This window comes from Vipera berus (genome assembly GCF_964194415.1).
Source record: "Vipera berus genome assembly, chromosome: Z".
Classification (NCBI taxonomy): domain Eukaryota; kingdom Metazoa; phylum Chordata; class Lepidosauria; order Squamata; family Viperidae; genus Vipera; species Vipera berus.
Window position 1 is genome coordinate 129675409 of NC_138205.1, and position 16963 is coordinate 129692371.

Consider the following 16963-nt stretch of genomic DNA (forward strand, 5'->3'; position numbering starts at 1 on the left):
TAGAACGGAGGAGAAGGAGGAGGCAGAGTGGGGGGGTCCTTGGTGACCTCTGAGCTGGGTAGTTTGCTTGCAGACGTTTGATGACCCAAGTAGGGGACATCATCAGTGGTAGGAGGGAGTGGGGTTTGCAGAGAGGAAGAGGAGAAGGAAGACTGTGGGGGTCCCTGGTTCTCTCTGAGCTTGGTGGTTTTCTTGCAGGCATTTCATGACCCAAGTAGGGAACAGCATCAGTGGTAGAAGAAAGTAAATAGTCTAATCAAAAACCCACCAGCAGTTCTCTCAATAATGATTACAGGGCAAACCGCTCTATATAAACAGAAGGCAAACCCGATTCTCGCACTGAAGACATTCCTTGGTTGGGAACGTCTGCAAGAAAACTGCCCGCCTCGGAGACCACCAAGGAGCCCAAGTCATCATCTTCTCCTTCCTCCACTCCACAGACTTGCCTATAGCAGTGACGATGTTACCTAGGTCTCAAAAAACTTGCAAGAAAACAACCAAGGTCCTCACAAAAAAAAGTGAAACGCAGATAAGCGTGGATTAACACCAGACAAACACTCAGGCAGAAAACAGTGCCCTCTTCAATGAACTACGCAGAAGAAAACCTCTCCCCCACCATCACTGCAAATATAAATATCTTTATGTGTCTGTTGATGGCTGATTTGTCTCGAGTGCGTAATCTTCCAGAAATTTCCTAAAGTTTTTTGGGTTTAGCTCGGTCTAGGATGCTCGATGGGTGTATCCATGAGACACAAGGCATACTGAAGGCTCCGTTCTTCCTATGTGTTGGAGAAGAACGTAGGACAGGAAAGCTCTTCTGAGTGGCCACCATAAAAGGCCTTCAAATGTTGGCTTACCAAGGCCTCATTCAGCAGGACCGTTTTTCTGATATCCAAATACAGATGTGAGTTGTTACTATTGCTAATTTTGCAGAAACCCGCAGCCTGGTACATTAACTATAACCATAACTACAAACAATAGTATAACTTCTCACCAGGATCTCTACGGAAGGGACTTGAACGGAGATGTAGATGGGATTCAGGTCTGTCTTCTTGATGTTCCTCACTCCTTGAAGGTCAATATCAAGGATGCAGATCTGATTCTGAGCTTGGACAGCCTGGATGGCAGCTTTGCTGGCCAGGAGAAGGAAGAGGAATGGTTACGGTTGTTGTTTTTTTTTTAAAAAAAATGAGTTTGTAAAATGCCTCTGAAAAAAATGAGTGCAAAGGTTTTACATTTCTATTTAGGTATCTAGCCAACAGAGGTGATGAGGAACAGTTAGGACAACAACAAAATAACAGAATTGGAAGAGACTTTGGAGGTCATCTAGTTCAACCCCTGGTCAAGCAGGTAACGCTATACCATTTCGGACAAATGACTGTCCAGTCTCTTCTTAAAAACTTCCAGTGTTGGAGCATTCACCACTTCTGGTGGCAAGTAGTTCCACTGGTTAATTGTTCTCACTGTCAGGAAGTTTCTCCTTAGTTCTAGGTTGCTTCTCTCCTTGATGAGTTTCCATCCGTTGCTTCTTGTCCTGCCTTCGGGTGCTTTGGAGAATAGCTTGACTGCCTCTTCTTTGGGGCAGCCCCTGAGATACTGGAACACTGCTATCATGTCACCCCTCACCCTTCTCTTTGTTAAACCAGACATTCCCAATTCCAGCAACTGTTCCCTATATATATGTTTTAGCCTCCAGTCCCCTGATCATCTTTGTTGCTCTTCTCTGTACTCTTTCCATAGTTTCGACATCTTTTTTTACATCATTGTGACCAAAATAAGCAGGCATATACATAGAATGAAGGCTACTGCTAAGCTTGTAAGCCGCCCTGAGTCTTCAGAGAAGGGCGGGATATGAATGGAATTTAAAAAAACAACAACTGGATGCAGTATTCCAGGTGTGGCCTTACCAAAGCATTGTAAAGTGGTATTAGTACTTCACGTGATCTCGATTCTATCCCTCTGTTAATGCAGCCTAGGACTGTGTTGGCTCTTTTGGCAGCTGCAGCACACGGCTGGCTCCTATTTAAGTGATCGTCCACTAGGACTCCGAGATCCCTCTCACAGCTACTACTATTGAGCAAGGTACCCCCTATATTATACCTGTACTTTTGGTACATGAGTACCTTGTATACATAAGTACCTAGTCCTCATGTTTACAAAGACAAACGTCACCATTAAAAAAGCAACCCATTCCCGATGCATTTGAAAGAGTCTACCTTGTTCCGTACATGTTGCCCGAAAATTCTGCATGTTCCACAAATTCTCCCGCATCGACCTCCTTCTGCATCTCTTCCCTGGTCACAAAGTGGTAATCTGGGGTAAGAAACAAACCAGGTTTCCCACAGCTGCATGCTAGAGTGCATGCAGAGAGGTGTTGCTGGCTTCTTCAGCATTATTAGACATGGAATTGTCGTTGTGTTGAGGATTCTCTTCGAGAACAGCTCAAAGGAACAAGGACGTTAAGAGAGAATGAATTCTTTTTTATGGGTTTAAATTAAATTAATCAACCCTGATTAAAAAGGGATGAACATGGGAATCATATGTAATTTTAAAGAGGATGGCAAGATAAATCTTGTCTTAGTAAAGGAGATTGGAGGTGGGGTTTTTTTCTTCTTTTTTTTTCTATCTGTATTACTTTTTACCATTTTCTTTTATTTTTTCTTGCCTTACATGATTTCATGTTGATTTTTTACTTAAGTAAAACTTTCCGATTAAAAAATTATTTATAATAATACTTATTCATACCCATTAATTTTATTCAATTTTTAAAATTTAATTTTTAAACTACTTTTATTAATTAATAATACTAATACAAGAAAAATAATGCTTATTAATAATTATTAAAATAATTAAAAATAATGATTCAATTCAGTTAAAAAATTATTAATAATTGAATGATTAAATTATTTTAAAAAGACAAAAGGCACCTCGGAAATGGGAGGAAGTATGAGGAATTTGTGCTATTTCATGTTTATGTTTTACGTGAAAATTTATAATAAAAATTAATTATTATTAGCTGATAATTATTTTTAATAAATCAATTATTAATTTATTTTTGAAAATGAAAGAAACCTCAAAATTGAGAAAAAATTGAATTTGTTATATTCCATTTTTTTACTTTTGTGAAAATTCTTAATAAAAATTCTTAATAATTACTTTTTATTAAATAATTATTCTTAATACTTCAATTATTAAATTATTTTTTAAAAAGAAAAGAAGTCTCTGAACAGAGACTTATTTTTTACTTCAGTGAAAATGCTTTATTTCTTTATTGATTTATAAAATGTATTGGATCTTACCATAAGGTAACTCTGTGCAGCCTACAGATATAAAAACTATCTCTACATCAAAACCAGAATAATTAATTAAATTAATTACTTTAACATTATTTAAAAAAAATATTTTAAAGGAACCTCAAAACTGGAAGACCTCCTCCAGAGAAACACCCCCCAGCAGCCTACCTCGCAAGGCTGTTGTAAAGAAAAGTACGATATGAGTGTTATCTTGAACTTCTGGACCAAAAGTCAGGATTTAAAATTTAACAAAGAGACAACTACAAGTATTCCTTACAACATTTCATTTAGTGACCATTCAAAGTTGCACCGACACTGAAAAATGTGACATGACCGTTTTTCCAGACTTGACGACCGTTGCACGTGATTAAAATTCAGACGCTTGGCAAGTGACTCGTATTTATGACGGTTGCACAATGTCCCAGGGTCACGTGATCCCCTTTTGCGACCTTCTGACAAGCAAAGTCAATGGGGAAGCCAGATTCACTTAACAACCGTGTTACTAACTTAAGCGCTGCAGTGATTCACTTAACAACTGTGGACAAGAAAGGACATAGAATGGGGCAAAATTCTCTGAATGACTGTCTCCCTTTGTTGTTGTTGTTAGCTGCGAAGTCGTGTCCGACCCATCGCGACCCTATGGACAACATTCCTCCAGGCCTTCCTGTCCTCTAACAGTAATTATGGGCTCAATTTTGGCCGTAAATCAAGAACTACCTGGGTGCATGATTGGGAATTGTAATTTGCTGCTGGGTTTCCAATTTGTGGAAAGCGACTGCAAGAGCCTTGGTGGAGCAGTGGGCTGATGCCTCCTTAAGTAACACCAGCTGCCTGCAATTAGTGCAGGTTCGAGTCCCACCAGGCTCAAGGTTGACTCAGCCTTCCATCCTTCCGAGGTAGGTAAAATGAGGACCCAGATTGTTGGGGGCAATTAAGCTGACTTTGTAATAATGCCGCTTGTGGGGGGGGGGGCGAAAGCCCTAATAAGCAGGCATATACATAGAATGAAGGCTACTGCTAAGCTTGTAAGCCGCCCTGAGTCTTCGGAGAAGGGCGGGATATAAATGGAATTAAAATAATAAAATAAAATAAAATTCACATTGTGTTTTTTGTTTTGTTTTGTATTTTTTCTGGAAGCGACGATAAAATTCTGCTTTTTACCTTTTCCGTTGATTTCCCCAGGTCGTGGTTGTCTTGTAGTATCTGGAAGCAGGAAAAATATAAATAATAATTTTTTGAAACGCTCCATAAGACTTAGAGATGTTATGAAACAGCTACACAAAATGCATTGTGTTTTTGCCTTTCTGGCCCTGCGCTGACTTAATCGCATCTCCTCTTCCCTTGAAGTTATGCCCTGATTTAATAATTAATACTGTCCTCAACTTAGGACCATAGCTGTTAAGTGAATCATGCGGTCGTTAAACGAATCTGATTTCCCCCATTGACTTTGCTTGTCGGAAACCAGCTGGGAAGATCACAAATGGCAATCAGGTGATTCCAGGACACTGTAATGGTCATAAATACACGCCAGTCGTGTCCAGGTTTTGATCACGTGACTTGTGGGGATGCTGCAACGGTTGTGAGTGTGAAAACAGACATAAATCACTTTTTACAGTGCCACTGTAAGCTGAAATGGTCACTAGATGAATGGCTGTAAGACAAGAACTACCTTACTTGCCAAAGCAAAAGAGATTGAGAGATTGAGATTTATTAAATTTTAAATTTATAAGAGGTTAGCAATGTAGGAGAAAAGGGTGCTACAGGTAACCCTTGACTTACAACTGTTCGTTTTCTGACCGTTCAAAGTTAAAACAGCACTGAAAATAGTGATTTATGACTGGTCCTTGCAGTTATGACCGTTGCAGCATCCCTCATGGTCACGTGATCACAGTTGCACAGCCCCTGGGTCACATAAGCACCACCTGAGACCTTCATAGCCAGCTTCCAACAAAGGGGGAAGCCCGGACTTGCTTAACAACCATGTGATTCACTTAAAGACTGCAGTGATTCACTTAACAACCTTGGCAAAAAAGGATGCAAAATCAGGCTCGGCTCACTTAACAACCGCCTTGCTTAGCAATGCTGGTCACAAGTTGTGGGCTACCTGTATCAACAGCAAGGGAGAAAAATGAAACTACAGGCATAATTGGGGTGAGCTAAATTCACAATGTGTTTAATTCATTCATAATTTGGAGATTCGTAGTTCTCACCATGTATGTACTGTATGTATGTGTGTGTATACAAACACATCCAAACTAGATTTAATGTATGCTGATTAATGTACATTTAAAGTGACAATAAAGTTATTATTCTATTCTATTCTACAATCATTCTATTCTATTATCTATCTATTCTGTTCTGTTCTGTTCTACAATCTATTGTATTCTATAATCTATTCTATTGTGTTCTGTTCTGTTCGATTCTAGTCTATTCTATTCTGTTCTATTCTGTTCTATTCTATTCTATTCTATTCCGTTCCGTTCCGTTCCATTCCATTCCACAATATTCTATCCTATTCTACAATCTAGTCTATTCTATTTTACAATCTTTCTATTCTATTCTATTCTATTCTATTCTATTCTATTCTATTCTATTCTATTCTATTCTATTCTAAATTCTACATTCTATTCTACAATCTATCTATTCTATTCTACAATCTATTCTATTCTATTCTATTCTAATTCTACATTCTATTCTATTCTACAATATATTCTATTCTATTCTATTCTACAATCTTTCTATTCTATTCTATTCTATTCTATTCTATTCTATTCTATTCTATTCTATTCTATTCTATTCTATTCTATTCTATTCTATTAATTCTACATTCTATTCTATCCTACAATCTATCTATTCTATCCTATCCTATCCTATCCCAGCCCATTCCATTCCATTCTGTTCTCCTAATACCAGAGCTAACTAAAGGCATTGGGTTCATACAACTCACCAAGCCCTACACAAAGAAGTAACTGAAGTTAGGAGGAGCCAAGCTGAGTGAGAAAGTGTGAAAGTAGCTGCCTGGGTTTCAACGGGATAGGTTACGTGTGTCTGGCAGGCTCAGCCAGCAAGCCAGCCAGCACCTATGCACGCTTTCCTTTGCACACCATCCCTGCAGAAAAGGGCTCACTCACGGGAGACGCTGAAGCCGAAGACGTTGTCATAATCTTTGAGAAGTTTCTTCAATAAAGTGCTTTTCCCTGCGCCCGATGGGCCGCTCAGTACAACTGGCCTTGGTCCTTTCATAACTGGAGAAAGACAAGAGAAAAGCGGTGGGTTGTTAAAAATCTAGGAAAAGAGAGCCGGTTGGTCAAGACACTAGAAAGCGGGAGGCAGTGAGTTCCAGTCCTGATTTAGGCATGAAAGTTGGCTAGGTGACTTTGGGCCAGTCATCAGGAGACAAGGAATTCTAGTCCCGTTTTAGGCATGAAAGTGGCTGGATTTCCTTGGGCCAATCACCAGGAGACTGTGAGTTCTAGTTCGTTACGCATGAAAGCCTCTGGATGACTTTGGACCAATTACCAGGAGATGGTGAATTCTAGTCCTACCTTAGCCATGAAAGCTGGCTGGGTGACTTTGGGCCGGCCCCTCTCTCTCAGCCCCACCCACCTCACAGGATTGTTGCAGTGGTGAAAATAGGAGGATGAAGGCATGTTGGTGCCTTACTTGTAAACAAATGAAAGGATATAAATAAATAAATACAATTTTAAAAAGTTAAAATAAGGTGGATTGAGAACAGGCAGCACCTGGAGGGTTCAAGTGGAATGTAGCACCGATGTTATATGGAGCTCCTTGCCAAGCAAGAAAGTAAATCTATTAACAACACGCTGCCTAGTTTACTAGGCAGGCCCTGGCCTCTGTTCCTTCGCTGGAAACAATAAGCTTTGGCTATTGCATTAAATATGTGTGTATTCTGCCCATGAAATTCTGACCTTCGAGCTGGATGATGACCTTGACCCGGCTCTCAGAATCTTGGACTGATTTTGGACTATTTTTCTGCACACTCCTATTAAAAAGGCTAACCATTCAGGCAAGCGACTGTCACGAGACTCTGCTTTGGTTTGCATGCATTGGCTGTTGCTATCTCTGTGACCTTAAGTAAACTGTGAACTACCACAGCAATTGTACACGTTGTCAGGATTTGAAACACGAAGCAGGACATATCCTTATGTAAAGGAATGAAGAGATGACCTTGGAAACGCTGTTTTTAAGAACATCTGATGCAGGAGAGTAACATGTGCCCACTTTTGAGGACCTCGTGAAATTAACATTTTATTCCTCTGCATTTTAGATGGGAAACATGTAAAAATGAAGTGGAAACCTCCCAATCTTCCAAATAATTGTGATATTTTCCTCACAAAGATATTTTCCTCCTTCAACATCTAAGTATACCTTTTCTATCATCCCATGTCACCTACAGATAGTCCTCGACTTATAACCATTTGTTTAGTGATTGAAGTTACAACAGCACTGAAAAAAGTAATTTACGACCGTTTTGGGTGACTTTTGCAGCATCCCCCACAGTCACGTGATCAAAATTCAGATGCTTGGCAACTGACTCATACTTATGACGGTCACAGTGTCCTGGAGTCACGTGATCTTGTTTTGTGACCTTCTGACAAACAGTCAATGGGGAAGCCAGACTAACTCAACAACTCAACCGCTAAATTGATTCACTCAACTGCAACAAGAAAGGTCCTAAAATGAGGCAAAACTCACTTAACAACTGTCTTGCTTAACAGTGGAAATTTGGGTTCAACTGTGGTCATAATTCGAGGACTACCTGTATTTGTTGCTCTCGGGAGAGCCCAACAGTAGAGAAGCAGAAGCAACAATATATTTTTTGCTAAAATGTTTTCCACTCTTGAGCTCTAGCATATCTTTGGATAAAGCCCACCAGATCTGGCCCTCTTCATTTAGAACTAACTTACTTTTATCTCCTCCTAGTAATGTTAGCTTTCTCGGTGCTCAGAAGCAACAACCCCACAGCAAGAATGCTCTGAGATTTTCCAATTTTTTTTTCTTCTCCCCAGTGATTTACCAAAAACTCTAGTGCAGAGAAGAACAACAAAGATAATTAGGTGCCTGGAGGCTAAGAACGGTTGTAGGTCTAGTCTAGTGAGAAGGATTAGGGGGTGACATGATAGCAGTGTTCCAATATCTCAGGGGCTGCCCCAAAGAAGAGGCAGTCAAGCTATTCTCCAAAGCGCCTGAAAGCAGGACAAGAAGCAACGGATGGAAACTAGTCAAGGAGAGAAGCAACCTGGAACTAAGGAGAAACTTCCTGATAGTGAGAACAATTAATCAATGGAATAATTTGACTCCAGAAGTTGTGCTCTATCACTGGAGATTTTAAAGAAGAGACTGGAAATGGTATAGGGTTTCCTGCCTGAGTAAGGGGCTGGACTAGATGATCTCCAAGGTCCCTTCCAACCCTCTTATTCTCTAAACTCCCAGCCCTTTGGCTGTCTGGCTTTGTTCCCTTTGAATAACTTGCCCAGATTTTTGATGTTTATGTCATCTGAGGCTTCTACCGCCAGAAGAGATTTATTTATTTATTTATTTATTTATTTAATTAAATTTTTATACCGCCCTATTCCCGAAGGACTCAGGGCGGTTTACAAGGCAGCATAAAATACAATATAAAAACAGTATAAATTAATAATGAATAATGTCTCACGCAATTAACCCATTAATGCTTGGTTCTTATTTCCTGCTGCCCAACCCACAATAACAACCAGCACGCTCCTCCGGGAACACACGGTAAGGTTGTTTTGAAAATAAAAATAGAAGAGGGTTGCAATTAAGCCGAAGGGGGAGAAAAATAGCAGAGTTGCATCCAGCACCGACGGCCGCTTCCTCGCCCAGCTTACCTGCTTTTCGGAGGGACCGTTTAAAATTCGGTACTGTTAACAAAATCCTTTTTTTTTTCTTTACGTTTCCGAGACAGGAAATGGATGGATCTGGATTGTGCTGGTGGAGAAGGCAGCGTAGAGGGAACAGCAGTCTGTTTCCGAGTGCTTAAAGCCTTAATTATCTGGTTTTCACCTTGGGACGGTCTCAATCCCTAATCATCTTTTGTTTGTTTTCCACAGACACTTTGACTCCTGCTATTAATGGCTTAAAGAATCTGGGAGCTTAGCTTTGAAGGACGTAAACTCTGCCATCGGATAGAGTGCATTTTAAGAAACGACGAAGCCGTCTTTGTCAGCATCATTCAATTAATATATCCATCATTTATTTAACATATCCATCCGGACCAGCGACAGCTAGCTGATCTTGAATGATTGCAAAAAAAGCTAACTGTGAAGAATCCTACTTAGGAGAGACTCTAAGGAAGTCCACGGCTCTTAATTTAATGGATTTTTTTTAAAAAAAAATTGTTTCCATAAGTGGTAATTGTGAAGTCCAAAATTTCAGTTACTAAGTGAGACAAATCGAGTTTTGCTCCATTCTATGACCTTTCCTGCCACGGTTATTAAGTGAATCACTGCAGTTGTTAAGTTACTGAGGTGGTTGTTACGTAAATCTGGCTTCCCCGTTGACTATGCATGGCAGAAGGTCGCAAAAGGGGATCACGTGACCCCAGGATACTGCAACCGTCGTAAATATGAGTCAGTTGCCAAGTGTCTGAATTTGTGACTGTGGAGATGCTGCAGTGGTCGTTAGGTGTGGAAAATGGTCCTAAGTCACTTTCTCCAGGGCCGTTGTAACTCTGAACGGTCATTAAATGAATTATTGTACTTTACTTGTTCTCACAATGGTTGCCTTCCTGGAGATCACCAAATGATCTCATATCAACAAAACCATTTTTATATTTCAAAGTCTTCAATCCCAACTCTGGGAAGGGGAGCTAAATCAGGTGTATGAGGCACTCGTGGATCAATTATGGTCACTAAGAGTTGATATCAACTTGATGGCACATAAATCAGTCAAAAGTACCTTGGAAAATTGACTGTTCTGTTTCCTCCTCCCCCGCCCCCTCGTAGGCAACCTTGGCTCTATGACCCGTGGACTTCAACTCCCAGAATTCCTGAGCCAGCCATGCTGAGGGGAAAGGGAGAGGTTTCCATGCTGAGCCATGCTGGCTCAGGAATTCTGGGAGTTGAAGTCCACGAGTCATAAAAGAGCCAAGGTTGCCTACTCCTGTATGTGAATTAAGGAGGTATTTAAATTTCTTGCCCATGTCTTCTTCTCGAGTTCAGCCTTATGGGTCTGGTATTGGATATGGCCTATCTCTGTCCAGGTCACCTTCCTTATTCTCTCCACTGTTGTTTCCCAACCTCAACAACTAACACATGTGGACTTCAACTTCCAGAATTCTCCAGCCACCATGAGTGGACTTCAACTCCCAGAATTCCCAGCATTTGTCAATCTCAGCAATTTTAAGATGTATGGACTTCAACTCCCAGAATTTGTCAGACTGATGTCGCGCGATGTATTGGAGCTTTTTCTCCATTGCCGGCAATGGAGTGGGCGCAGTTTCCTGACGACTTGTCTGGCCTGCGGGCCGGCAGTTTGACACCCCTGACTAGGTGGTCATTAAGAGTTGACACCAACTTGATGGCCTATAATCAAGACTCAAAGGTGCTTTTTTCCCCCTCAAGATGCAACTGGGCTTACTTGTTTTCCATTTGAAGACGTTTCGCTTCTCATTCCAGAAGCTTCTTCAGCTCTGACTGGATGGTGGGGAATGGAAGGATTGATACTCCTTAGAAACAGACCTGGTCATTTGCATTCTTTGAGAGTGTCGCTGAGGCCACTTGGACATTCACCTGTGTCCTCAGGGTCACCTGAGTAGTGCAAATGGGTGTGGAATGGATTTCCAGAAAACACTAAAGGAACCATTTGTGCTTCAGTATGAGATGGAAACAACGCAGACACATCCCCAACAGCCTCCGCCTGTCTTCAACCATGAAGGGATCCTGAGCAGAAAAACATCCTACAGCCAAGAAGGCTCCACACCCATTGGCACCACTCAGCTGACCCTGAGGACGCAGGTAAACCCCCAAGTGGCCTCAACGACTCTCTAAAAGGATGCAAATGACCGGCTGTCTACGAGGAGTATAAATCCTCCCGTTCCTCACCATGCAGTCAGAGCTGAAGAAGCTTCTTGGGTGAGAAGCGAAACGTCTTCAAAGGAAAAACAAGAAAGTCCAGTTGCCTCCTGGGAAAAAAGGCACCTTAGGGGCAACCATTACCTGGATGACTGAGAATCACCACAGACATTTACTTTTAATCAAGAATATTTTTGAAGATTGACTGGGCTTTACTTAAACCTCCCCACCTTATATATATGTGAATTAAGGAGGTACCTGAACTGTTTGCGTAATTCTTCTCGTTTCAGACTTCACCTGTTTTTTTCCCCTTATTGGTCTGGGGTAGTGCATCTGTCCTATCTCTGTCCAGGTCATCTTTGTTATTCTCTGCACTGGTATTTGTTAAACGTAGCAGCTTTAAGACACATGGACTTCAACCCCCAGAATTCCCTAGCCAGCTGAGTCAGTGATGGCTGCGGTATTCTGGGAGTTGAAGTCCATACATCTTAAAAGTTGCCGAGATGGAGACACATTGCTGTAGATCAGGGGGTCTTCAAACTTGGCCCTTTTATGACTTGAGGACTTCAACTCCCTGAATTCCTCAGCTAGGCACGCTGGCTGAGGAATTCTGGGAGTTGAAGTCCACGAGTCATAAAAGAGCCAAGGTTGCCTACCCCTGGGCTAAGTCAATGCAGAAGCCAAATTCACTTAACCACCATGTAACTAACTTAATAACTGCCGTGATTCACTTAACAACTGTGGCAAGGTCGTAAAACGAGGCAAAAGTTACTGAACAACTGTCTCGCTTAGCAATGGAAATGTTGGGCTTGACTGTGTTCGTAAGTTGAGGACTCCCTGTATTTTGTCCTTTTTCTCGTAACGGGTTTTCAAATTTCAGTTGCGCTGTGTAAGGTTTAAAATGCAGCCATCGGCCACCGAAGAGCCCTGGGTTTGCACCAGGCGTTCTCAAGAGATCATTACCGACGTGAGGGATAAAATGTGCGCTATAGAAGGGTTACAAGTCACGGTATTTGACAAAGCCAGCTTTTACCCAAGCATGGCCTGGCCAGCAAGGAAAGCTCAGAGAGAAAAGAGCATTTGGCACCCCAAGAAAAGGTGATTAAGAAGCCTGAAAAAGACTTTCTCAGCTAAGCACCACTAATCTTGTTTCCTATTTATAACCTGCTTTAGTCTACTCTAAAGCCACTTCTGTGGCGATGGGTCCAAGGGCAGCACAAACAAGCACGGAAAAAGATATTTAAGTCGTTAAATGAAGATCCAGGAGGACAAAAAAAGAATAATTAGGCATCCAAGTTTGTACTCAGACAAGAAAGATGAGAGGGAGGGAGGGAAGGGAAGGAAAGGAAGGAGGGAAGGAAGGAAGGAGAGAAAAACAGAAAGTAAAAGGGAGGGAGGGAGGAAGGAAGGAAGGAAGGAGAGAAAAACAGAAAGTAAAAGGGAGGGAGGGAGGGAGGGAGGGAGGGAGGGAGGGAGGAAGGAAGGAAGGAAGGAAGGAAGGAAGGAAGAAGAGAAAGGAAAAGCATCAGTTGCCCAATGTCTCAATTGTGATCACATGACCATGGGGATGCTCCAATGGCCATAAGTGTAAAAAAAAAAATCAATGCTATTGTCACTTCTAATGGTCACTAAACAAACAGTTGTTAAGTCGAGGAATACCTGTATTCTGTGCTTTTCAAAACACCCTTTCAGAAGATAGTGGGAAATTTACTCTTCTGGAGACTTTCAGAGACTAACTGAGCACCAGAGCTGCATAGATAAGAGTAATCCTTGACATGAACGAATGAATTTGGCCACATGTGATGAGACACACAAGCGATTTGTCTCCAACCAGAGCCCAAAATTTATCTTGCTAAGCAAGCAACTGTCAAGTGAGTTCTGCCCCATTTTACAACCTTTCTTGCGATTCTTGTTAAGGGAACCACTATAATTGTTAAATTAGTAACACGGTCGTTAAGCAAATCCGGCTTTCCCCCATGGACTCTGCTTGTCAGAAGGTCGCAAAAGGGGGATCAGGTGACACTGCGACCGTTATAAATGCGAGTCAGCTGCCAAGCCTCTGAATTTTGACCACGGGACCACATGGGGATGCTGCGATGGTCGTTAAGTGTGAAAAACAGTCATAACTCACTGTTTTCAGCGCTGTTATAACTTCAAACGGTCGCTAAACAAACCACTGTAAGTTGAGGACTACCTGTGTTTTAATTTGTTAATTCACACCGTGTTTTGTTCTTGCAGATTGCTTGTTCTGACATGCTTATCCTCGGCTGCCTCAAAGATGCTTTTTCATGGGGAACTTGAAGACATTTCGCTTCTCATCCAAGGAGCTTCTTCAGCTCTTTATCCTGAGATGGTTTTATCTCATTTATTCTGTTGAAAGCAGCTGGGAGTCAGTTATGATTTGGTGGCACAGAAGTTCACTACATTAAATAAATTACTGGGAAATCCACCCTGGCTTTCAGAGGCTGTTCGTGCATTATAAGCCATGCATAAAATTCACTAACAGCACAGCGCAGGCATTTCCCAGCGAAAGCAGCAATAATTAGATATTTCCTGCTTCAGTTGCTTGTCATCCTGTAAATAATTGGACAGCCCTAGCAGATTTAATAATTGCCAAAAGGACATATAAGAAGCTTCATTGTATTTAATTTGGCATCTGCCCTTAGCTTCTAAACTTCCATTCATCTCGCTGAAAATAAGTTTTTAGACAAAAAAAAAACTTTATAGTTTTAAATATTTATCAGAACTGATTTCAGAAGCAATATTGGGGGGAAAAAGACTTTTAACTTACGGTATGTTTCTTCCCATCCTTTCTGGATTCTGGGAAGTGATTATCATTCATATTGTACTCTAATTTTAATGAGAGTGTAAAATTTCACTTAGAGAATTTCAAGTAAAACTGACATTTCAGCCCTGAGAATTACTACCTTACTACTCACTAACACAATTGAGCCCGACATTTCTGTTGTTAAGCGATATAGTTGTTAAGTGAGGTTTGTCCCATTTTACAACATTTCTTGCCACAGTTGATAAGTGAATCATTGCCGTTGTTGAGATGAGTTACAATGTTGTTAAGCGAATCTGGCTTCCCCCCCACTGACTTTGCTTGTCAGAAGGTTGCAAAAGGGGATCACGTGACCTCGGGACCGTCGTGAATATGAGTCAGTCGCCAAGCATCTGGATTTTGATCACGTGACCAATGGTCGTAAGTGTGGAAAATGGTCCTAGGTGACTTTTTTCAGGGCTGTTGTAACTTTGAGTGGTCACTAAATGAGCAGTTGTAAGTCAAGGACTGTCTGTACTCCCATCCTATTTGCAGAGAGAAGACAAACTGTTAAAAGAATTATGGCAGTATTTGTTCAATTGATATGGTACCTCAGTGTGTCTCAAGACACTGAGAAGGAGGAAGACAATGACAGTGGGGTGTTTGGTGGTTTTTTGCAGACATTTCATGACCCCATTAGGGAGGATCATCAGTGCTAGAAAAAAGTGGGGGAAGGGGGAAAGGAGGAGTACTGTGGGGTCCTTGGTGCTCTCTGAGCTTGGTTATTTTCTTGCAGACATTTTAATAGCAAACCAGATAACATCATTGGTGCTACAAGAGTGTGGGGATAATCTGGTAGTGCTGATGTTACCTAGTTTGGTAATGAAATGTCTGCAAAACAAAAAAACCAAGCTCAGAGAACACCAAGGACCCCACATATAAAATGTGTTAATAAATAAAAATAAAATTGGGAACACAGCCGTTTGTCGGCAAAGGAAATGACTCTGGATGGTGATGAGATTTTATTTAGAAAGTGAGCAGAGCTGGCTGAATGGGGGGGGGGGTTTGATGGTCATTTTAGATCATTTTAAAAGAGCCCCAGAAATTAGGGGATGTGGATTATGGCTCAGGGTCCAACAACTGCTGCCTCGAGGCGCCAGGAACCCTAACCTGAAAAATTGGATAGGACTCACTTAACTGCCTTGCTTAGCAACATAAATTTTGGGCACCATTGTGGTCATAGGTCGAGGATGGGCAGAGGAGAAAACTGGCCCTTCTCTGATCAGCTGTTAAGAAATGCTCCAGGAGACCCTGGACTTAGCTGGGGTCAGACTAGATGACCTCTGGGGGTGTCCCTTCCAATTTTTAGATGTTCTCGTTGAACGTTGGGCAGAAAGGAGGAAAACACCCCTTTCTACTTCAGTTACTGTGTCCACTGTACAACTATGGGATGCTTTGCTTTGGACTCATCCGTGGAATAGGGGTTGGACTGGATGACCTCGGGGGTACCCCAACGGTCCCTTCCACAGTCATTCTTCCAACTAATGCATTGGTCATCCTGTGCATCGTTTTAAAAAAGGGCCGCCTCCTCACGTGCGCCGGGAGGACCACGAGGCCCATCACTCCCGGCCAGCCAAACCCCTTGGGGGGAAAAACAAAGGGATAACTGCAGTGGAACCAACGCCAAGGGCTGCGGAATCCGGGGGGGCACATATCCGCAGCACACCGCCGAATCGAAATGGGGCATAGGGGGAACCCCGAAGCTGTTGCACTCACCTGAAACTGCAGCGGACAAGAAGTGCCGCCACCTCATGAGGAAACAAACCGGAGCCGCGTCCGGGAAGGGTGACTCAAAGAGACGGGGCGGGCCATGACCAGACCCCGCCGCCCCACGCAAGCTCCGCCCCTTACCCGGCAGCACTATACGTTCCGGCCGCGCCGAAAAGCAGCCTGGGAGAGAGGCGCCGCAAATGACGTCACGGACGCAGGAGATGACGTTGAAAGTGCCTCGGCGGAGTCACATGCCTAGATGACCTACCTGCCGCCGTTCCGGGTTAAACCATTCGGCACCCGTACGAGGGGAGGGGCAAGGGATAGGTTGAACCATTCTTCAGGAGGGGGAAGAGAAGGAACGGGCCGCCGGGATTCGCAGAGTGGGAAAACAAGGATCGAACCATTGGCAAGTGGAAAGAGGGGGCAGGATCAAACCACTGAGAGAACTGGGGGGGAGGGGACGTGGGCCTGGGAGGCCATTCATTCCGAGGATGGGAAATGGCGCGAGATGGGTGCCAAGCAAAGTGTAGCCCCAATAAACCACGATTGGCTTAACCGTGGCTAATGAAACAAGCCACGATGGCTGGCCTTGGCCAAACCGGCCCGTGCTGTCGCCTTCATGGCTTTCTCCACCCAAGACCGTAGTAGGTAGCTTGGACTACAACTCCCATCAGCCAGGGGAAGGCATGATGGGACCTATAGTCCAGGGCGTCAGTATGCCCCTGTTTAGCAAGTGAGGAAGTAAGTAATACAGAGGAGGGGTCTCCAAACCTGGCAACTTTTGACTTGTGGACTTCAACTCCCAGAATTCCTCAGTCAGCCATGCTAGCTAGGGAATTCTGGGAGTTGAAGTCCGCAAATCTTAAAGGTTACTAAGTTTGGAGACCCCTTATTTAGAGGTTGACTGCCTTTGATCATGGCTCAGTGGCTCAGTGGGTTAGGACGCTGAGCTTGTCGATCAGAAGGTCGGCAGTTTGGCGGGTCGAATCTTGAGTGCCGCGTAACAGAGTGAGCGCCTGTTACTCGTCCCAGCTTCTGCCCACCTAGCAGTTCGAAAGCACGTAAAATGCAAGTAGGAA

The 16963-nt window shown here is 42.7% G+C and overlaps 1 protein-coding gene and 1 long non-coding RNA gene across 7 annotated transcripts in view; one reads left to right on the forward strand and one right to left on the reverse strand.

Moving 5' to 3' along the window:
• The window catches only part of GUK1 (guanylate kinase 1), a 22969-nt gene extending 7003 nt beyond the window's left edge, over positions 1–15966 (reverse strand). Inside the window, exons 1-6 of one of the 6 annotated variants that reach the window (XM_081344232.1) lie at positions 9164–9653; positions 8222–8339; positions 6425–6538; positions 4455–4496; positions 2217–2313; positions 995–1133 (exon numbers count right to left, since the gene is read on the reverse strand). In XM_081344232.1, coding sequence (XP_081200358.1) covers positions 995–1133; positions 2217–2313; positions 4455–4496; positions 6425–6536 — 390 coding nt within the window. In that variant the 5' untranslated portion in view covers positions 6537–6538; positions 8222–8339; positions 9164–9653. Of the gene's footprint in view, positions 1–994; positions 1134–2216; positions 2314–4454; positions 4497–6424; positions 6539–8221; positions 8702–9163; positions 9654–10913; positions 10935–14722; positions 14791–15887 lie in introns of those variants that run through there. The other 5 variants (XM_081344231.1, XM_081344236.1, XM_081344235.1 and 2 more) reach the window with 5 other exon arrangements.
• The window catches only part of LOC308677644, a 792073-nt gene that overhangs the window by 124141 nt on the left and 650969 nt on the right, over positions 1–16963 (forward strand). The window lies entirely within an intron of this gene.